The following is a 22,019-nucleotide window of genomic DNA, read 5'->3' as shown; positions in this document are numbered from 1 at the left end:
TCTGGAGAACGCCTGGGACGCAGGGCGAGGACGAAAAGAGGGGACGCCCGGGTTAGCCCCCATGTCCCTCACACTTTGACCCCACAATCTCTGCGAGGACCTCTGACCTTGGTGCACTCCGGGTCCCACGTTTATTCTACCTCCATTCCCCGCCAAGACCCCGCGTCCAACTCACAGACCCCGCCGCCGCTGAGGGGCTCCATACCCAGCTTGAAGCCGCCCGCGCTCTTCCTGCGCCGCCCGAGCTGTTGCCGTCCGTTGCCACGGTAACCACGGAGCCGCACAGCCTAGCAAGCCGCGCGATGATTGGAGGAGGCAAGCGTCTATAGCAACCACCGCCCCAGCTGCTAGGTGCAAAAGAATTTGGTTTCCAAGGATTCTTCGGACACCACCTCTCCCCAAAGCCACACTTCGCCAGGCCTAGTTCTTTAAAGATGCTTCGTGCATTATCTCATTGAACACCTGCCTCCTGCCTCCCAGTGTTGCTGTGGAAATCTCTTATCTCTACAGGAATTTTTAACCTGTGGTCCTTTGACCTCTTCAGGAGGTCCACGAACCCCCTTAAGTTATAAGCAAAAATTTGTGGCCATTTACCCGGTCAGATGGTCCATAGCTGTAGATTCTCAAAGGAGCTGGAACCAAAACTCAGGTTGCCCCATGCCCGAGACGGCGCAAGAGTATAAATCCCACATCCATTAACCCCATCTTCCTTCTCAGAGAAACCAGACAAATAGAGTGTGGTTCTTCCTAGACTTCATTTACATTTATTCAAATCATGACTTGAGACATCTCCCAAATGCTTTAACTCTTGACCTTCAGTCATTCATTCATTTAATAAATATCTATTGATCACTAATTGTGGGTCATATATTTGTCATAGGGACACTTTTCTCAGCATTGAAAGATAGCAATTGTCAAGGCAATTTCATAGAAGCATAAACAAGATCATTTCAGGTTGTGGTACTAAACAAAATGTCAGGATGTGATAGAAGTGTCAAGGGTGATGAGCCCAGTAGACAGGTGGTTAGGGAGGGTGTCTTTGAGGAGACAGTTGCGTTTGAGCTGAGACATGGGAAGATACCAGCTATAGAAGAGCAAGGGAGAGGGTGGGCAGCACAAGAAAAAGGAATAGAAAGTTACAGGCAGAAATGAGTTTGGAGAATTCGAGAAAATGAAAAGTCAATGTGGCTGCCTCAAAAAGACACACTCAGATTGCCCTTCCCTGGCTCTTCACAATACTGTCTCCTTCTCCTCCGTACTTCCTTGCTCTGTCCTCCATCACACTCTCTCATGTCACCTTATTTATTTCCTTCAAAGCTCTTGTAACTTTTTACTGTCTGTGAGCTCCATGAGAACAGAGACTGTGTCTCCCTTATAGTATCCCCAGCACCTAAAATAGTAACTGGCCTGGCGTGGACACTAAATAAATATTTGTTGATTGCATGAATCTACACATCACAATACTAAGAACTGTGGTTGACTGGGAGATAAAACAGATAACAAGATGAAGATGCTTCCTCCTTTGTGAAGCTTAAATGCTTGTGGAATAATTTAATTACAAACTATGTGGGCCAACTAATTGCGTGCAGAATTGAATGATTTAGACTGTAAGTGCTGTGGGGAGACATTGAAGGATTCCTTTGGTAATTTCTTCATTCTTTCAATTATATTTCAGTTCAATTTCACAATATTGAATGCCTACTCTATGCCAAACACTGTTGTTTATAACAATGAACAAGACAGACACCAACTTTGCCTACAGAACTTACAGTCTACTGCTGTACTACTGCTCCACTACAGTTGCCTCTCATCATTTATGGCTATCGACCACTGAATGTGTAGCTGGTCCTAAATGGAATGTGGAGTAAGTGTAGACTCCAAATTTCAAAGACCTAGTGCAAAACAAGAATGTAGAATATCTCATTAGTATTTTTAAATTGATTTCATATTGAAATGATAATGCTTCAGATATATTATGTTAAATAAGATATATTATTAAAACTCATTTCCCCTGTTTTTTTCTTTTTTTAAATCTGGCTGCTAGAAAGTGTTAAATTACATATGCACCTTGTATTATATTGCTAGTGGACTGTGCTGGTCTAGTGGGAGCTTAATGCTATTTGAATAAACAAGTGAAATCTCATTACAGATGTTAAAATAGACATTTTGGTAGAGGCATGATAAATAGCAAATTTCAAATAAAGAACATAGATGAAGAATTTAGAAGTAAAACAAGTTAGGCAACTCAAATCTTCCACACACTGAGTGTATAAAAGAGTCAGGAGAAGGCCGGGTGCAGTGGCTCACGCCTGTAATCCGAACACTTTGGGAGGCTGAGGCGGGTGGATCACCTGAGGTCAGGAGTTCAAGACCAGCCTGGCCAACATGATGAAACCCCATTTCTACTAAAAATATAAAAAATTAGCTGGGCATGATGGCGGGGGGGGGGGGGGGGGCGGTGCCTGTAATCCCAGCTACTTAGGAGGATGAGGCAGGAGAATAGCTTGAATCCAGGAGGCGGAGGTTGCAGTGAGCCAAGATCACGCCATTGCACTCCATCCTGGGTGACAAGAGCGAAACACCGTCTCAAAAAAAAGGGGGGTAGGGGCCAGGAGTGGGGGATTTAAGAGGATTTCTAAAGAAGATCTTCATGAAGGATTTCTTCAAAAAGAGCTGAGCTGTAAGTCCCACCTCCAAATCTCCAGTCAAAAGAAAAGGGCTTTGAGGAAGCCACTGGGTGTTTAATATGTGGCATCTACAGTTCAGAGGGCACAGTGGGCTTGTGTCTGAATCCTACCTGGAAATGCTAAAAAGGGCAAGAGATATGCTCACTAGTCAGCAGTCAGCGGTGCAAAGAAGAACTGCTTGGTTAGGAACAACCCTCCTTTTCCCCTGGGATTTACAGATAAAAGATGTGTGAGTGCTTTCTATGAAGGAGATGAAGTTCATTCAAGAGAGATTGTACAGGGTCATTTTAGACCCTTTCCATCTCTTAGATAAAGAGGTTTCAGAAAAGGAAAACTGAGTGCTATGGTTTGAAAGTGTCCCCTCCAAATTCATGTGTTGAAATTCAGTGGCCAATGTGATACTATTAACAGGTGAAGCCTTAAAGAGGTGATTAGGTCATGAGGGCTCCTCCCGCATGTATGGGGTTAATGACCTTATAAAAGGGCTTGATGGAGGGAGTTCATGCCTCTTACTCTTCTGCCTTCTGCCATGTGAAGACACAGTGTTCCTCCCCTCTAGAGGATGCAGCATTCAAGGTGCCATCTTGGAAGCAGAGACTGCCCACTCACCAAACAACAAACCTGTTGTTGCCTTGATCTTGGACTTCCCAGCCTCCAGAACCATGAAAAATAAATTTCTGTTCTTTATAAATCACCCAGTCTTGGGTATTTTGTTACACCAGCACAAACTGACTAACATACTGAGGGTATCGCTAGTTACCCAGGGGTCGAGAAAAAGGAAAGAACCAGCCAAAAGAAAGATGCCCCAGTAAGAGAACTGCAGGATATGGATTTCCAGCAACGAGGGTAAGTTATCTTGAAAGACTCTTGAAAATGCCCCACCAGAGGATGTATCAGCTTAATCACAGCAGTATCAGACAAGTAAAAACTTTCTTATTGTCCTTTCCTCTCCTCCACCCGTGCCCCAATGCCAGAGAGGCCAGGAAAGAGTTCTCCAGCTGAGGGTACAGGTGTAGAGATGTCAATGAACCCACGAAAAGGCAACAAAAAGGAGAGAAGAAGGTGGCTATGCTTCCATTCTCCAACTGTAGGTCTCTTGTCTGCAGCAGGCCTAAAATAAAATAGGAGAGAAGCTGCAACTTTTTAACAGTTTTGATTATCACCTTAGACAGAACATTTGAGCAATTGTATTGAGGCTGTGTTTTAACACCTACAAAGGTCCATAAAAGTCTCAGCATCTAACTGAGTTTACCCACAGGCAGGGAAATAATTGGCCACACAGAGGAAATTTAAAGACAGACTAGAAGACAATTATTAAGTTGCTTTATGACTGCCACCCACAAGTCATGCTTGTTTGGCTCAAGGGCTTCCTAAAAATACAAAATAGGCTATAAATAGACAGAAACATGTATTCATCTTGAAGTATACAGAACAGTAGAATATGTATAAAGTTAAATATTAAAGTGCATATTATTTCAGGGAGGAATATGGATTATCTAAAGTCACATAGCACCTGCACCTCAGACCTAAGACCAGTGTTTAATCTCCCATCCCCAAGGGGTTAGGGGTGCTGAGGCTGCAAAAACCAGTGGCCAGCAGCTATGGGGCTGCTCCTCTGAGGCTGTTCACAGCAACTCCCCAATGATAGAAGGCTGGTATGTTCTTAGTGCCAGATAGACAGGCAGACAGGCATGCAGCCTTCCCAGGAAAAGCAACACAAAAACAAAAAAGCCACTCAGCTAGAAATGGATAGCCCACTGAAGGTTAATTATACTATTAGAAAGTAAATCAGATTTGAAAATCTTTTTTTGTTGTTAACTTACATTTCCCCTAAATTAAAGAGGCTAACTGAAAGGATGAAGACTTCTCCATTCTTAATGAGAGATGTCTGACTCCTAAGGAACAACATACTTGGATTGAGTTGGAGAGATGAGGCCAGTGCTTTGTCTTTTCTAAGGTGTGAGCAGATAACTGAGTCAATGAGCAGTGAAAACTGAACTACTTCAGACTTCAGAATGGTAAAGGAAGCTGGTTATGCTGAGGGCCCCAAGCCTCTGACTTACCCAGGCAGAAGACGGTCCTGGGCAAGAACATGGGTGGCAGATATCAAGAAATCATAGACTCATCATTGTAAAACACCTTAGAGATCAACGTGTATAAAACTCTTAGAACATGGTAATTGTTCAATACATGTGCAGTAATTTTTCTGACTATTAGGAGATGACTCAAATTCTGCCACTTACTGCCTGTGTAGAGTTTTCTACTTAACATCCCTGTGTTGCAGTTCCCACTTCTGCAAAACAGGGGCAACTACCATATAAGGTTCTTGAAGATTAAATAAGATGATAACGGCTGGGCATGGTGGCTCACACCTGTAATCCTAGCACTTTGGGAGGCTGAGGCAGGCGGATGGCTTGAGCTCAGGGGTTCAAGACCAGCCTGGGAAACATGGCAAAACTCCATCTCTACAAAAAAATACAAAGATTAGCCGGGTGTGGTGGTGCATACCTATAGTCCCAGCTACTTGGGAGGCTTAGGTGGAAGGATTGCTTGAGCCCAGGCGGTAGAAGTTTCAGTGAGCCAAGATCATGCCACTGCACTCCAGCCTGGGCAACAGAGCCAGACCCTGCCTCAATCAATCAATAAGATAACACAAACCAAAGTCTTAATAAATGAAAGCTGTCATTATTATTAATAATCATTATTCTTCAGTCCAGTCTTCTATCTCTTTGACATCACCCCAAATAGTCACTCAACTTCTGTTAAAACTTCTGCTCTTAATTCTTTTATTTATTAAGCAAGCATTGACAGAGAACCTGCTAAGCACTAGACCCTGTGTTAGGTACTGAGAATACCAAGATGAACAAGACACAGTCCCTGAACTCAAGGGCCTCCTGGTCTTTTTTTAGGATGCTTACTTCTTACACTTTCTCAAATCTAAGATCAAGCACCAGGCTGCTCCATTTTTGAACCACTAAAATTTTTAGAAACTTCTTCCTAAATTAACTCAGAATGTGACTCCCAATAAAACATCTAATTATTCTTATATAGGATGGTCTTTCAAGTTCAAAAACCATCCATCACAGCCCTTTGTTTTTTGGGGTAAACTTCCTAAGCATCTTCAGCAGCTTCTCATGTGATATGATTTCTGGCAATACTATGTCTAGAAACAACTTCTGTTTTGTGTAAAACAAAAAAAAATTTTGCTCATCCTCTTTTTGTGAGTAGCCACTATCAGAATTTTCTGTTAATGTTTGTGTGGCATTAATTACAGTCTTAAGAAGACTGAAGGTTTACCAACTTCCCTACTCGTCCAGCTGTTCTATTTTGTCTTAGTCAAGTTGTTATAAATTACAGAAACCCACTCAAACCAGCAAATAGAAAAATTTGCTGAAAAATTCAAGTAAATTGTGGAACCTGAAAATGGCTGGGCTTCCTGAGAGACTCATACTAAGAACTAGAAAGTTAAACAGAAACAAAGCAGAGCCTGTCTCTTGGTCTCTCTTTGCTCTCAAATGTCCCTTTATTCTTGCTTCTCTCTCCACATCACTTTTCTCCTTCACCTTAGACCTGTGTTTCTCTACTTCTCTACCTAAATCTTGCGAAATAGTCATCCCAGTCCCCCACATATCTGTCTTCTCACATGCATCTCTAAGTATAGTGGATTGAACAGTGGCCCCAAGAAAGATGTCTACAGCCTGATACCAAGACTGAATGTTCCTTTATTCAGAAAATGGGTCTTTGCAGATGTAATTAAGATAAGGATCTTGAGATGAGATCACTCTGAATTACTTACTTTGTGGGCCCTAAATCCAATGACCTTGTAAGAGACAGAATAGGAGAAGACAAAAACATAATAAGGACGAAGCAATGTGATCACAGAGTCAGAGATTGGAGCAGTGCAGCCACAGAAGCCAAGGAACACCAACAGCCAGAAGAAGCTGGAAGAGGCAAGGAAGTGACGCAGGGCAGGCAAGCCCAAAACTGGGGCTTAGCCCAGGAGGGTTCTTGGCTTCACCCAGGAAAGAATTCAAGGGTAAGGAAGTGGTGTTAGACAGCAACTTTCACTGAAGTAGCGGTGTTCAGCAAAGGTACTTTGCTTGCAGAGCAGGACTACCCCATAGGCAGTGTGGCCAGAGTAGCAGCTCCAGGGCAGTTCTGCAGTCATAGTTATACCCACTGTAAATTATATGCAAATTAAGGGGCAGGTTATGCAAAAATTTCTAGAAAAAGGGTGGTAACTTCAGATCATTGGTTTGTTGCCATGGAAAGGGGCAGTAACTTACAGGTGTTGCCATGGCAAGGGTAAACTGACATGGCACACTGATGGGCATGTCTTATGGAAAGTTGCTTCTGTGTCCCTGTTTTAGCTAGTCTTCCATTTTTTTCTGGTGTCCAAGCACCACCCCCAGAGTGGAGTCCTGCCTCCAGAGTTGAGTCTGGCCTTCTATCTCAGGAGGGCTTTCCCCTAGAGCTTCCAGAGGGAGTACGGCCATGCTGACACATAAAGTATGGACTTCTGGCCTCCAGAACTATCAGAGAATAAATTTCTGTTGTTTGAACCACTCAGTCTGTGGTCATTTCCTGAAGCAACCATAGAAAACTCAAACAAGTCTTAACTGCAGATTCTTAGGAGAGAATCTGATTGGTTTAGGCTGACTCAAATGCAACAGATCCCTTGGTCCAATTATCTTCTGCCAGAGAGCTGAGTCTCATGAGATTAATATGACTGCCAGGGCCCAGTCCTATGTGGAGGATGGGTGTCATTCTCGAGAAAGTGGAGGTGGAGCTAAGAGCTACCTACTACATTGGAGTTGGCCAGTCACCCAGGTCCAAACTCCATTTCCCAAACTTCTTTCCTCCATCTCCATATCCTGTTCATTCAGGATTTTTGGACCAGTTCTCCCTGCCTCCAACTTTTCACTTGTAAATATTTTTCAAATTTTCCCTTCTTTTTAACTCCTCTGCCACTGCTCTACCTCGCACCAGCATTGTACCTTGCCTTGCTCCCCTGCCAGTTTTCAAACTGCACTGGGCACCTGAGGGTGTACAGTGAACTCAAAGGAGTGTCTCAGGATGTTTTTGATTTTCAAGGGAATCACAGCAACATTTGTCAGATACCATACAAACTACTAACCTGAGGTAGTTCACAGTTTCAAAATTAGGTTATTATATTTCTTCCAGTGACATCAAATCTCTTCAAAGCTAGGTTTCTAGCAATGGCTGTGATGAAAGGCAAGCACCCCTAAAAAATCAGTGTGGAACAAGAAATGAGAGTGATGGTGTCTGATCAAATTCCAAGGCATGAGACTGTGCAGTGTCCAACAGGCACTAAATTGTTTGTATATAAATTCTTACTAAGCTATTTCTACCTGACTACTTCATAAATGGAACTGTTAGTTCTTTCTTTTGGCCCAGAGATTTTGTGAAACAATTACTAAGACACTAAAAACATTACTCACCTTTTCTTCCTTATTTTATTGAGAGTAGGAGATGAAACTGACTCCCATTTTAAGGGTAAGCCATGTATAACCCATCATTAATGCCCCCTGAGAAAGAAGATTAGCTGGACTCTTCTGAAAAGAATGACTTCCTGAGATCATTTGCTGTGTCACTTAGAAAATACACTTTTTCTTTGCTTCCTCTTGTGGGAACATCTAATATGTTCAAGTCAATTCAAAAAGCACGTATGGAACATTTACTGGGTAGCTTAGAATAAAAAACACGAGACTCAGGGGAAACAGAAGTTGGAGACTCAGTTCTACTGTCGATTAACCTTATGCCCTGAGGCTAGCTACTTCACCTCTCTGAACTTCAGTTTTTGCAGCTATTAAAGGGTATGTTTAATCATTAAAAGATGTTATTGATGAATCTACTATATGCTCAGGACTCAACAGAGTACTCAATCATTTTCTTTTCATTATCCTAAGGAGACTTTTAAAATATTTTTGTCCTCACTATGTCCCAAATGCTGATACCATGTATACACTATATACCTATTTGTGTGCTGTATTTGTGCTTTATACATGAAAAAGTAATATATACAACTATTATGGAGCCATAATAATTAAATTTTTTTCAGACAGAGTCTCACTCTGTTGCCCAGGCTGGAGTGCAGTGGCATGATCTTGGCTCACTGCAATCTCTGCCTCCTGGGTTCAAGCGATTCTCTAGCCTCAGCCTCCCGAGTAGCTGGGACCACAGGAGCATACCAACACCCTTGGCTAATTTTTGCATTTTTTGTAGAGACGGGGTTTTGCCATGTTGCCCAGGCTGGCCTCGAACTCCTGAGCTCAAAGTGATCCACCTGCCTTGGCCTTTCAAAGTGCTGGGATTACAGGTGTGAGCCACTGCAGCCAGCCAAAAATTTTAAAAACATTTTTTTAAAAAAGAGGAGGATGTTTTTGGCCCCTCAAGAACCAACTTTTGCCCCTTTGAGGGTGCTATTGCCCCCGCTGATAACGCACATCCTAAGGAGACAAAGTAGGCAAAATTGCTGTCCTCACAAAGTTTATATTCTAAGGTGAGAAGCTGGATAATAAGTCAAATATCAGAGAGTGAAAAATGCAATGAAATAGTAAAATAAGGTGCTATGATGTAGAGTGACTGGGGGATGGAAGCTCAAGGCCTCTCTGAAGTAACCCCAGTGGTAAGGTCTGAATGAGGAGTTAAGGGTCAGCAAGGGGGAGCCTCACAGACCAGGAGCCCCCAGCATAGAGCCTCCTTGCTGAGCAGGAGCTTGAGGAGCGAGGACAGGAAGGCAGAGGCCAGTGGGCGCAAGGTGACACAATCCCCCATGGGGCGTTTTGAAGACTTTGTAAACGACAGACTGCTAAATGAATGAGAGGGGTTATTAGGCACAAGACACTTCTTTTAGGCACAAGACACTTCTTTTAGGCAAGTAGGAGCAGAAAATGACTAAGCTCTGGCCCCAGAGGTCAAAAAGAGTTGTCTTTAGAAAACAGCTAAAGAGGTTGAATTCTGGGAGAAGGTGAACACAACCGAAGACATCAGATATCTAGATATCTAGACAGACCTAGAAGAGAGAGAAATGTTAGAAGTAAAGAAATGATATCTAACATTTCTGAAGTGCTTACTAGATGGGTCTGTGCTAAGAGCTTTATGCTCACGAATCCTCACAACCTCATGGGGTTATTCTCTTCATTTCACAAATGAAGAACTAAGGCTCAGAAAGCATACATGACTTACCTCAAATCACCCAGGTTTTAAGAGGCAGGACTTAGGTCTGTCCGACTCACATCTAATCTCTTAATCAAGATAACACAACCTCCAGTTTCTCCCAACACCATCTGTTCTTTGTTGCACTCCATCCTTCCACACCCACCCCTCTGCTATCAATGATTTATGTTCATTCAATCTGTAGAACTGGACTTATCCTGCTAGAACATCAGACTCAAGTTCAACAATGAAAAGACTAATTATAATACTCCCACAAGGGCCTAGGAACAGGAGCTATGGGTACCATGTTTAATTACCCAGCCTCTTGCTTACAGAGGGAAAATATATCTTACTTTATGTCCTATTAGTCAATATGGACTATGTCTGGTTGGAAGAAAGTTTAAAAGCAGATTTTATTCCACTTTGGACTTCCTAAAAATGCAAATCTAAGGACTGCCAACAAGAGTATACTGCCAGAGATTAACTGTCAAGAGGACAGCCAGAGAGAAACACTTGTCAAAAGGAGACACCAGACACTTACTGTGTCTGATGTGGCCCTGGGACAAAATGTAAAGAGCAGTAGACACGAACATCCAGGATCCTGGATTGATTCATGCTGTGACCGTGCCATAGGGTTCTGGAACTGGAAGCACCTGGCTGAGAAGACCTAAGGTTAAAAGAGAGTGGAACTAGAAGCTAGGCTGTCAAAAATTCTTCCAATCAAGGTTCAGGTGTGTACAAATGCAGCAAGAGGATTTGATCTTTCCAACACCCAGGCAAAGGCAAAGTTGTTTTCTGTTAGGAAAATACTTGATACTGTAGTACATACAATTAGAGATGCACTATCCTTTTCCCCCCCAGAATTATATAAGCTTCAAACCCTCCAAAATCTGAATTAGCCACTGGATAGAATTTATAATCAAGGGGAGAGGAGGCACACAGACATGCAAATATTAATAGACAATATATTGCAGAATGAATAACATTGTGATAACCCACAAAAACATTCAATAGACCAGGCGCAGTGACTCTTGTCTGTAATCCCAGCAGTTTGGGAGGCTGAGGTGGGTGGATTGCTTGAGGCCAGGGGTTCAAGACCAGCCTGGCCAACATGGCGAAACCCTGTCTCTACAAAAAATACAAAAATTAACCAAGTGTAATTGTGCATGCCTGTAATCCCAGCTTCTTGGGAAGCTGAGGTGCGAGAATTGTTTGAATCTGGGAGGCAGAGGTTGCAGTGAGCCAAGATTGCATCACTGCATTCCAGCCTGGGCGACAGAACAAGACCCTGTCTCAAAAAAATAAAAAATAAAAATCAGTAAACACAAGAGTGGTTAAGAAAGGAAAGACCATGGTTGGCTGGAGTTATCAGGAAGACTTCAGGGGAGGTTGAACTTGAAATGGCCATTGAGGTGGCCACCAGTAAAATTGTGATTCACTTCCAAAATGTTCTCTGACTGATTCATCAAATATTGTATTCGATTTTAGTTTTAGAGCAGATTGTGCCAACTACTGTGAGGCCACTGAAAGCCCTCAGCCCCCTCCATTTATTTACTTGACATCTTCGGTGCTATTCAGCGAGCACTTTCTCCATACCAGGCACTGAGGACTGATGGTGAACAAGTTAGAGCTCACCAGCACAGAGGAAAGAAGGGGTGAGGCTTTCAGATTTGCAGGGAGAGTGTCACATATCTGTAAGCAGCTCATCAGGCTCACCCATGGTGAAGATGACTATTTCAGATAAAATTTAATCTTACAGACAAGAACAAAAGTCTGGAAAGCAAAAACAAACAAGCAAACAAAAAACATTAAGCACTGCACAAAGGGGAAATTCATGATGGGCTACTGCTTTGAGTCTAGAGGGAAGTGGTTGAGACATATCTGCTTCACTTTTCTTTTTCTGGAAAACTGAGGAAGGATTTGTGAAATGCCCAGACAAGATGACCTAGACGAGAAGAAGGAAATGTTTGAGCCTACGTAAGAATTTTCCTCTGATAATTACGGTATCCCTGTTACAGAAATAGAGAGGAAGATGCGAGAACTCGTTCCTTCATTCATGTGAGCAAACATCCCCAGATACTGGGCATTCAAGGCCATATCAGATATGCCACATACCTGTGTGGGCACAGAGAGGAAAATCCTCAGTTATGTATTATCCAGCTAGACTAGATCTGAAGGGGGACAGTCTCTATAATAGCACCTTGGCCACACTTCCTGAGAAATTCATCCTTATTTCCATCCCATTTATAGCTGTCATCATAAAGTAGGTCATCCTTACAACTCACTTTGGGAAGTAATGCAGGGCAAGTGAGGTTAGTTCCAGTTTAAAGGTGGAGAAACAGGATCAAGGACTTGACCAAATCCCAGCATTATTTAGTAGGGGAACACAGAATGGCATTTGCAGTTCACAGGTCCAAAGGCCAGCCTACTCCACATTTTCTTATCTTTAAATAACACTTCACGCCCAGGAAAGCCTCGAGGCCACAGGAGGACTCTAACAGCCTGATTAGTGGAGCTGCTTATAACTTATTGGACACAGCCCTGTCCCACACGAGGCTGAGCACCAGGCCTGTCTTTTAAGTGGAACCCAACGGGAGTCCCAAGACTCTTGGTCTTCCCTCATTAACAGAAAAGAGAAATAGTTAAGAAAAGTCACTAGGGAAAGAGTCATCAAGAACTGAGATGAAAAGATGAGCAAAGCACTCTAGAGAAAGATTCATTTCCTGAGTCACTCTCCACAACTGAATTAAAGGGACCAGGCCACACTGATGGGCAAAGGCAACAGCAAGTGTGGGAGTGTTCTGTTCTGGGAGATTGCACTCACTCCTGCACAAACAGGCACACTGTGGGTTCTGGTCCGTCTTCAGCCTAGAGGAAAAGGAAGAAGAATCACAATACATAATTTCTTTTCTGTGGGCCTTTATGGTTTATGAAAGCACATTTTGAAAAGTTTAAGGTTTCTGTAGGTACCTCAAGGGGAAATCCTGGGTTATCAGAGGAATCTTTCATTCATTTATTCATCCAGCCAGTGTTATTTGAATATTTCTGGGTCCAGATGCTGTAAAAGGCACTGAGAATACAAAGATTATTAAGAGATAGGCCCTGCCCCAAAAGCCATGTTGTAATGGAAGGAGTCCTAGACCTTCAAGTCCTGCTCTGCTAGTTACTAACCAAGTCATTTCAGGCACATTGCTTGTCCTCTCTGAATATTAGTTCTGAAGTCTATGAAATAAGTCTAATCATACCTGCCTTTCCCATTCGAAAATGTTTGTAAGTTCGAGGGAGGTCATGGACATGAAGGCATTTTATAAACTACAAAGTTCCCACCTGGCAATCTTGCCCTGTGCTGACAGAGGGATGCATGGCTGTCTGCAGATTCATTATCCAGATGTGGTGACAATCATGTGGGGGCCAGAAATTGGCTGACACGGAGTCAGTGATCTTTCATAAATGGACTGGGATGGATATTAGGAGGAAACAAGAAAGTCAAACTTAAAAGCACCCCATTACCCTCATCCTCCCATTAAGACCAAGCCTGAGGCTTTGATGAGTCGTCAGGCCTCTGGCCTCATTAGAAAAGCAGGTGGATATATCAGAGGGGTTAATGGCAGCCAGTGATGACCGTGATCTGATTTAGTCCTAGCTCTTGACCCTCCAGAGATGATGATGACTTTGAAAACTGAAGGACTGACTTTTGGTGGGGAATGAACAAGGCAAAATCTAAAATTATGTTACGATTTAAAAAAAAAAGAAAAAGAACTCCCCCATACAGGAATAGAACAAAAAAAAGGAGAAACAAAAATTAAAACAGAATAATAGCAATGTTGCAGACTGTTTGTTAAATATTGCCTACCTGCACTAAGAAAAGTAGTCATGCCGCGAATAAAACAGCAAAAAAAAAAAAAAAAAAAGAAAGAAAGAAAGAAAGAAAAAAAAGCATTTCAAAATATTCTTAGTGGTTCCATTAATGAGGGCAAAATTGAAGTCTAGTGGAAGAACATAGTGGCTGACGTGTGTGTGTGTGTGTGTGCACGCGCACGCACGCCCATGCTCATGCATACCTCTTGAGAGCCGAGGTAAAGATGAGGACACAAACCTAAATCCACATAAAGTGCAATACAGGCCATGTTTTTCTGCGTGTTCTTCGTCTTTCTGACCAATTTGGTCTATATCAATGTCTGCACCCTGCCACAAAACCCTTAATAAACAGTCTTAACTTACGCTACTGGCAACTGTAACTGCCAGAGTTATCAAGAGCCATGGAAGACTGAAACCTTCTCTACCATGAATAAATGGGACTCCCAAAGAGGGTGACAATACCAGTGGTTTGGTTACAGCTGCTGCTTGTATGAGATGATCCATGGATGTTTTCCCACCCCAGAATAACAGTTTTTGTTCCTCTCTCAGAAATGAGTTTGGTTATTAGCTCAGGAAATGAAACAGTTTCCAAATCAGTGGTGACTATTTCTGCACAGTCTCTGCCTTTTCCCATAGCACAGCTTCATTGAGCTGGTAACAGCTCAGTCTTCATAAATATGTAAAGACAGCATTCATCTTCCTGATTAATTAATCCAGTAACTGATCCAAGCTCTTGCCTATGAGTGCTCTTGGACCCATGGCTCCTATTCTCTCCACTCTGGTTTCCCCACCTGGGTCAGCCCTTCTCTTCATCTATTGTTGGGCAGCGTATAACAAAAGGGGTCCCTGGTCTAGACTGTGCCTACTTTCTCCAGCAGGCTGCCTATGAGAATTTCACAAATTCCTCATGCACTTTTAAATTTTAATAACGAAGATTGTGGATTTATGTGAATAGCGACAGATGGAATTTGAAAGCCAATTAACTTTGTCATTAAAGTATAATATAGGACAGCCGTATTACACAATCAAGCATGATGAATTATTTTTACATCCTGTGACATAGACAACTGGCTATCCCATGAAAGAAGGAATTCAATTTGCATTTAAATGCCATTCCCAGAATGTGACAGAGGCTCTCTGCATTATATAAGTTTCAAGAAGTTGAGGTTTGGCCAATTAATTTTAAGAAGTGTTTGTGATTGAAGTGCAAAAATGAATGGAGAAGTCAATACCTCAATGAAGGATCTTGTGAATGGCCCTCAGCCAGGGGAACCAGCCGCGCTGTGCAGGGGATTCCTGACCCACAGCAACCAGGAGATAAAAGGTGCTCTTGTTTTAAGCCACTAAAAAAGAAAAAATGAGTTGGGATCTTGTTGAACATCCACACACACACTTCTGGGCAAGTATATTTTCTCCTTACCATCTTCTCAGCTTTTCTAAACTTGATACAAACGATGCAGCAAGTGGGCAGGGTGTGTTCACCACCCTTTGGGCCATGGGTACCTGGAGAGAGATATGCATCCCCAGGGAGGTCTACACATTGTACACGCGTGTGCATGTATGCACACACACAAATATACACACAGTTTCATTAACTCTTCCGGAGAAAACAATTTAAGAAAATGCCAACTTCTTTTTCAGCTAATTAAATGCCTATAGCCCATTAATTATAGATTAAGGGAACTAGTGTTTACCACAAAGTCATTTGGAGCTAGCATCTGAAGAGGTTGAATTCCATACTGAGAAGTTGGAACATTATTCTGTATGTGACAGAAAACCATTCTAAGATTTATGAAGATGGAGTTGGTATTAAACCACTAGTAAGTTGAAACTACTAAGAAGAATAAAATGGAGAGGTAGGGAAGTGGAACCTGGCAAACCAGTTGGGGCTATGGTAATCATTTATGGAAAAAATAATACGGGGTTAACCAGAGGCAGTATGGATAAGAGAAGGGGGGGAATATGGAAGCTCTGGGGCAATGGCTTCTTAGAAATTGACTAGGTGGATGGAGGATGGAGAAGAAAGAGTAGATGCAATTTCTAGCCTTCATGACTGTGTGTGTGATGAGGCCATTAATAGAAACAGCAACTATAGGAGGAAACACAGGTTTGAGGAAGAGGGAAAAACGATCATACTCTCACTTTTTAAACAATTTGCTTACTCCTTTGATATGATGGGATGACAATACTACTTTACCTCTATGATCTTCCTCCCCCAAACCCATAACCCCAGTTTAATTATGTGAAAAACAACAGAAACAGTCCAATAGAGGGGCACCCTATAATACCCTTGACCAGAACCCCTTAAAACTGTCAAGGTCAGCAAGAAAAGTCGGAGAAACTGTCAGACGAGAGAGGAGCCAAGCGGGACAGGATGGCTGAATGCAATGTGGGACCCTGGAGGGGATCCTTGAATAGAGAAGGTCAGATATTAAGTAAAAACTAAGGAAATCTGAATACATTGTAAACTTTAATTAATAATAATGCATCAGTATTGGTTCATTAATTGCAACAAATGTATCATAGTAATGTAAAATGTTAATAATAGGAGAAACTGGAGAGTGGGGTTTGGGGAGAACCTATGAGAACTCTGTAAAAACCCCCTTATAAAGAGGGGCGGGAGGCTTGCTTACTAAAGTTTTGTTTGTTTGGTTAGTTGATATTTTTTTCTTTTTGGGGACAAAGTCTTGCTCTGTTGCCCAGGCTGGAGTGCAGTGGCACCATCACAGCTCACTGCAGCCTTGATCTCCCAGGCACAAGTCATCCTCCCGCCGCGGCCTCCTGAGTTGCTGGGACTACAGGTGCATGCCACCACGTCTGAATAATTTTAACATTTTTCTGTGGCGATGTGGTCTCACTGTGTTTCCCAGGTTGGCCTCAACTGGTCCTCCTGCCTTGTCCTCCCAAACTGCTGGGATTATACGTGTGAGCCCCCATTCCCGGCCATTTTAAAAACTTTTGTGGCCGGGCGTGGTGGCTCATGCCTGTAATCCCAGCACTTTGGGAGGCCGAAGTGGGTGGATCATGAGGTAAGGAGTTCAAGACCAGCCTAGCCAAGATGGTGAAACCCTGTCTCTACTAAAAATACAAAAATTAGCTGGGCATGGTGGTATGCACCTGTAATCCCAGCTATTAGGGAGGCTGAGGCAGAGAATTGCTTGAACCCAGGAGGCGGAGGTTGCAGTGAGCCAAGATCGCGCCTCTGCACTCCAGCCTGGGGCACAGAGCAAGACTCCGTCTAAAAACAAACAAACAAACAAAAAACACCTTTTGATATCAGTAACCCATCATGGGAGTTGGGGGACACCGATTAAATAAGCTCTTGTTCCCCATGTGCAATTACTCCATTACAGATTAGACCACATCACTGATAACGACCACCTACCTGGATGAGAAAGCTGAGATGGCCGAAAGCAACTCGTTGCCTTGCGTAAAAGCTACAGTTTCTTGTACTGATGTTGAAATGGCCAGAAGGGGCATGTATGAGTGACGTAGTCATGTGACTGTGGAGGGGAAAGCCAGCCTGAGAAGGACATGTTTTTTTCAATGGCTGAGTTGGAGCTGCAAAGGTACTATGAATTCATACTTCAAAACTGTGCCTTTGAGTTTGTTTGCTTGTTTGTTCTCTGTGTGTATGTGTGTGTGTGTGTAGATGAGGTCTCACTATGTTGCCCAGGCTAGTCTCAAACTCTGGGGCTCAAGCAATCTTCCTGCCTTAGCCTCCCAAAGTGTTGGGATTACAGACAGGCATGAGCCACTGCACCCTGTGTGCGTGGCAGGGGGAGGGGGTGAGTGGCTGGGTGGGCGTGTGATTGCTGGGCCTTTGGATTTCATCCAGCAAACACTCACCTCCTGGGCAAGCTGGGTACTGTTAGATATTAGGGATATGAGGATAAATGTGTGAATGCGCCATGTCTGCTGCCCATAAGGAGCTCACAGTCTACTCTACAGACAGGATGGCGAATAATTACAGTACATTGCTAGAGCCAGGATGTTCTGTGTTAAAAAGAAAAAGAGTGTTTTGGAAGTGCTAAGACAGGAACAATGAACTCTACCCAGGAGGGTGGTGAGAGAAGGCAACACCAAAGAAAAAGCTTGTGAACTGGGCCTCCAAAAATAAGTAGGTTCTTGCCACGTTGAGTGGGAAAGGTACTGTAGGCAGATGATTCAACATTTGCAAAACACAACGACATTCAACAGCATCATGTGCTTGGGTAAGTGGCAGCTGGAGCATCCGGCAAGGGATTCACAACCTGGGAGCTGTGAGAAAGGTCTATTAGGGAGAAGAAGGGCTGAAATCAGGGAGACCAGGTAGGAGGCTACTGTCTAATTAAGGCTGGAGAGGATGAAGCTCTACAATCATGGGATAATGTTAAAAGATGCCCTCACTCCTACCTTCTCATTTCTCCACCAACACATTCAAGCCAAACAAACTTGAGTCCCCAAAGGCCTCTGCTCTTGGCAATGCAGGAAGGCCTAGCATCTGTTTCTTGAGCAGCAGAAGCCAGACGTTGGCAGGGCCCAGACTTCTTATTCGAGAGCCCCAAGGTACAGGCCCGTGCCCATTCCAGAGCTCACTGGGGAATTCCACGCACATGCCCACCATATGCTAGGTAACTTTTTCTCTCCAGCACAAGTCCTCTCTGTTCTGCCTGCTAGAAGGGGCCCTTTCTAGCAGGCAGAACTGCTAGAAAGCAGCTTTTCCAGGAGCACTTCGACATAGCTTCCAATTTTGAAGCTGAGAAGCTGTAGAGAGGACTGATTAACAGTCTTTTTTGTTTCCAAGAAGACATAGACAGCGCCATGGACATGCCCGTTTCCTCCTCTCTTGAAAACAGTGAAGAAAACCTATGGCAGAGAGTTTGCTCAGAAGCCAGGTGGCCTCATGAAACCTCAAGGGTTTAGCCTCAAATCTCCATTGTTGTTGTCAAGGGACAGCTCGAGGAACTCAAGCCCTGTGATCTGGTACGATGGTTCCTGTTGGCACTGTGGCCCCATGGCTTTGCTGTCCTATTGGTGCTGAGAAGAGCCAGGTAGCGGGATGGGGAAGGCTTACTTTGAATTCTGGCTCTATCACACACTAGATGCAGAGAGATAGCTAAGGTCATACAACCTCAGATGACTGACTTCACCTCTCTGCATCTGTTTTCCCTTTTGTAGAAATGGGCATGTTGACAGAACCCACTGCAAAGGGCTGTTGTGAGGATTAAACCTTATGCTCTAAGTAATGTTAATATACAAAGCCTAACACATGGTAGTCAAAGTTAGCTGATAGATGCCTTTTGCAAAGTCAGCCTGCACTACTTCTACCCCCCACACACATACCAAACACAGGCTGCTTGTATGAGTAGAGGCCTAGGGGGCAGTGGTGCATCCTGGTGAAGGGTTGGAACTCAATAGCCAGGGTTTGAATCCTAGCTACTGCACTTCCCAGTTTACAAATGAGGAATCCAGAGCCCTCACTACCATTTTTGCTCATTCCAAATAGCTTAATTTTTTCTGTGCCCTCTTTTGTAGCTCCTATAGTCAGGCCTTCCTATTTCTACCTCTGGGGGACCTGCATGCAAAGCTTAATTCCTTTATGGATTTCTGCAAAATATTCACTCTCACTATGCATTTAATGAAGTAAGCAGCTTCCCTTATCAGTAAAATGGGAGTAATCATAGGAACTGCTTCATAGGGTTACTATAAGGAGTAAGTGAGACTCATCCATAGTGTCACGTGTAGTTAGAGTTCATTCATTCTCATTGCTATGTAATAGTTCATGTTACAAATAGACTATGATTTATTTATCCATTCTACTGTTGATGAAGATTGGGACTGTTTCCAGTTTGGAGCTATTACAAATAGTGGTGCTATGAAAATTCTTGTACTCGTCTTTTGGTGAACATACATTTACAATTTCTGGATCAGAGGTATCAGCTTTAGTGGATACTGCCAGCAAGTTTTCCAAAGTGGTTGTTCCCATTTAAATCCAAACTAGCAGTGTATGAGAATTCAGTTGCTCCACATCTTTACCAACACTTAGTATTTTTCTGATGTTTTCATTTTAGCCATTCTAGTGCATCTGTAGAGCTATCATATTGTGGTTGCAATTCGCATTTCCCTGGTGACCAATCAAGTTGAACATCTTTTCATGTGTGGACTAAACACAGTGTTGGCACACAGTTAGCATTCAACAAATGTTAGCTATTATCATTAGTACTGTTGTTCTCTGATCAGTGAAACTCAGCTTTTTCTAATGGGGACATGGGCAGAGACTTGGGGAAGGTTTTCAAATGTTAAACTTTCTTGGCCTACCATTATCATCCATGTGTGCGTTTCCCTATGCCTCCCTCTTCTCCTGGTTTATTTCTCTGTAAATAACACACATCGCCTCTCCCAGAGTGCAGACATGCTGAATAATAGGAAGCGAAAGCCAGGTGAAACTTCTGACCGGCACCCCAAACAGGTTCCCCCGCTTCACAGATGTGTCACCTCCAAGAGAAGCAGAAAGGATCCTCCCCGAGAAACCTCCTGGAATCTCATCTATCTGGCCCCACTCCCTCTAGCTTCTTCCTGATGAATGGCTTTGACAACTTTCTCATTATTAGGGCCTCTTATCCAAGTCTGACTTGAATCTTTAATGCCTTCTGTTAGGAAAGATGCATCACTTGATTTTTAGGATGCACACACAATTCCCCTTGCAGAGCCAGTATCCTGAGGGGTTCGTTAATGCACCAAACCATGGACCTCTGAGGAAAATTCCTTGTCCCCAAAACAAGAAGACAGTTAAGCTGTACCCTCAGTTTAGCTCCCACTGGTAAACTCCATGAGAAAAGAAAATAACCAGCATTGTGTAATTGGGGGTGGAGTTACATCTTACAGAATCTTTGTGAAAGGGAGAAAAGGAAGCCAGCTTAATAATTCCCAAACTAGGTCAAAAATTTATATCCATGTGTATATAAAATAGTCTTCATTATCTTTTGTAATAAACATGATTTTATTATCTCAGTCACTGGGTTAAGAATTCCTTTTAGTGAGATCCAACTTTGTTGGGAAGACTTCTTGGTATAATCTCCTCATGAAATAAAACATGAGGACCCCTGCTACCAGGGACCTTGGGGGGCAGGAATACTCCAGATAAGATAGAGAACAAATTTCCTGATTGCAACAAAGATTGAAGGGAGGAGAAAGAAAAAGAGGAATAGTGAGAAATAGAATGGATGATTAAAGGCTGTTCAGTGGAATCTGCGACCCCCTTAAGTCTCCTAGAAAGCTGCTTACTTCGTTAAATGCAGAGTGAGAGTGAATCCTTTGCAAAAACCCATGAAGGAATTCAGCTTTGCATGCAGGTCCCCCAGAGGTAGAATTTAAGAAAGCCTGAATACGGGAGCCACAAAGAAGGGGGCAAAAAAAAAATTAAGCTGTTCAGAATGAGCAAAAATAGTGGTGAGGGCTCAGGATTCAGATAAGCTCAGGGTGACCAACTTGTCACAGTTTGTCCAGGATTTTTCCAGTGTTAGCCTTGAGAGTCTCACAACTCAGGAAACCCCTCTGTCCCAGGCAGATTTTAGCCAGAATGTACAATTGAAGGTTTGAGTTTTATCTAAATTTCTTAGGACCAAGGACGTCCAGTTGATAACTGAATTATAATTAAAATGGCACCTAGACTGTTCAACTTTTGGTTTCTGGGTTTGACAACGTTTGACACACGAACATATATACAGAAACACAAATACCAAAAATACATGCTCAGATGCTAAGTGCGTCATGACAAGTGAAATCCCCCTCCTGGTCCAGAATTTCAGTTTCACCACAGTTTACTTAAGAGTTTTCTTTCCTTTGTGCATTGAGAAGGAGCCATGGCTTTGCCAGCTCCTGTCCAAACCCCCCAACTCAGCAGCCTTTCCATGGAAAGACATTCCTTCTGACCTTGATTCTTTTGAGAGAGAAAGAATAAATAGCAAGAGGCAGGCCAGGCACAATGGTTCACGCCTGTATTGCCAGGACTTTGGGAGGCCGAGGCAGGCAGATCATTTGGGGTCAGGAGTTCAAGACCAGCCTGGCCAACATGGCGAAACCCTGTCCCTGCTAAAAATACAAAATTAGCCAGCCTGGTGGTACGCACCTGTAATCCCAGCTACTCAGGAGGCTGAAGCACGAGAATCACTTGAACCTGAGAGGTGGAGGTTGCAGTGAGTCAAGATTGGGCAACTGCACTCCATCCTGGGTGATAGAGCAAGACTCTGTCTCAAAAAATAAAAAAAGTAAAAAATTGCAAGAGGCTCCTTTCCCAGACTCATTACCTCCCTT

General features: G+C 43.1%; 2 protein-coding genes across 7 annotated transcripts in view; both read right to left on the bottom strand.

Annotated features, from left to right (window-relative positions):
• HYDIN (HYDIN axonemal central pair apparatus protein) overlaps window positions 1–274 on the bottom strand; it is a 423,676-nt gene extending 423,402 nt beyond the window's left edge. For 2 of the 4 annotated variants that reach the window (XM_016930119.4, XM_063797419.1), the window contains exon 1: window positions 206–274. Coding sequence is in view for 1 of the 4 variants with exons in the window: in XM_009431186.5 (XP_009429461.4) it covers window positions 176–203 (28 nt within the window). In the remaining 3 variants the exon portion in view is untranslated. Of the gene's footprint in view, window positions 1–107 lie in introns of all 4 variants that reach the window. The other 2 variants (XM_016930120.4, XM_009431186.5) reach the window with 2 other exon arrangements.
• A 1,755-nt stretch (window positions 275–2,029) lies between these two features.
• The window catches only part of CMTR2 (cap methyltransferase 2), a 57,230-nt gene continuing 37,240 nt past the window's right edge, over window positions 2,030–22,019 (bottom strand). Inside the window, exons 5-11 of one of the 3 annotated variants that reach the window (XR_010152439.1) lie at window positions 21,835–21,952; window positions 17,110–17,984; window positions 15,145–15,227; window positions 14,957–15,067; window positions 12,837–12,936; window positions 12,691–12,734; window positions 2,036–3,798 (exon numbers count right to left, since the gene is read on the bottom strand). Coding sequence is in view for 1 of the 3 variants with exons in the window: in XM_063797421.1 (XP_063653491.1) it covers window positions 3,621–3,798; window positions 14,957–15,067; window positions 15,145–15,227; window positions 17,110–17,223 (486 nt within the window). In the remaining 2 variants the exon portion in view is untranslated. Of the gene's footprint in view, window positions 3,799–12,690; window positions 12,735–12,836; window positions 12,937–14,956; window positions 15,068–15,144; window positions 15,228–17,109; window positions 17,985–21,834; window positions 21,953–22,019 lie in introns of those variants that run through there. The other 2 variants (XR_010152440.1, XM_063797421.1) reach the window with 2 other exon arrangements.

Source organism: Pan troglodytes, chromosome 18 (genome assembly GCF_028858775.2).
Source record: "Pan troglodytes isolate AG18354 chromosome 18, NHGRI_mPanTro3-v2.0_pri, whole genome shotgun sequence".
Taxonomy (NCBI): Eukaryota; Metazoa; Chordata; class Mammalia; order Primates; family Hominidae; genus Pan; species Pan troglodytes.
Note: the sequence above shows the minus strand (reverse complement) of the source record. Positions and strands in the feature narration are given on the sequence as shown.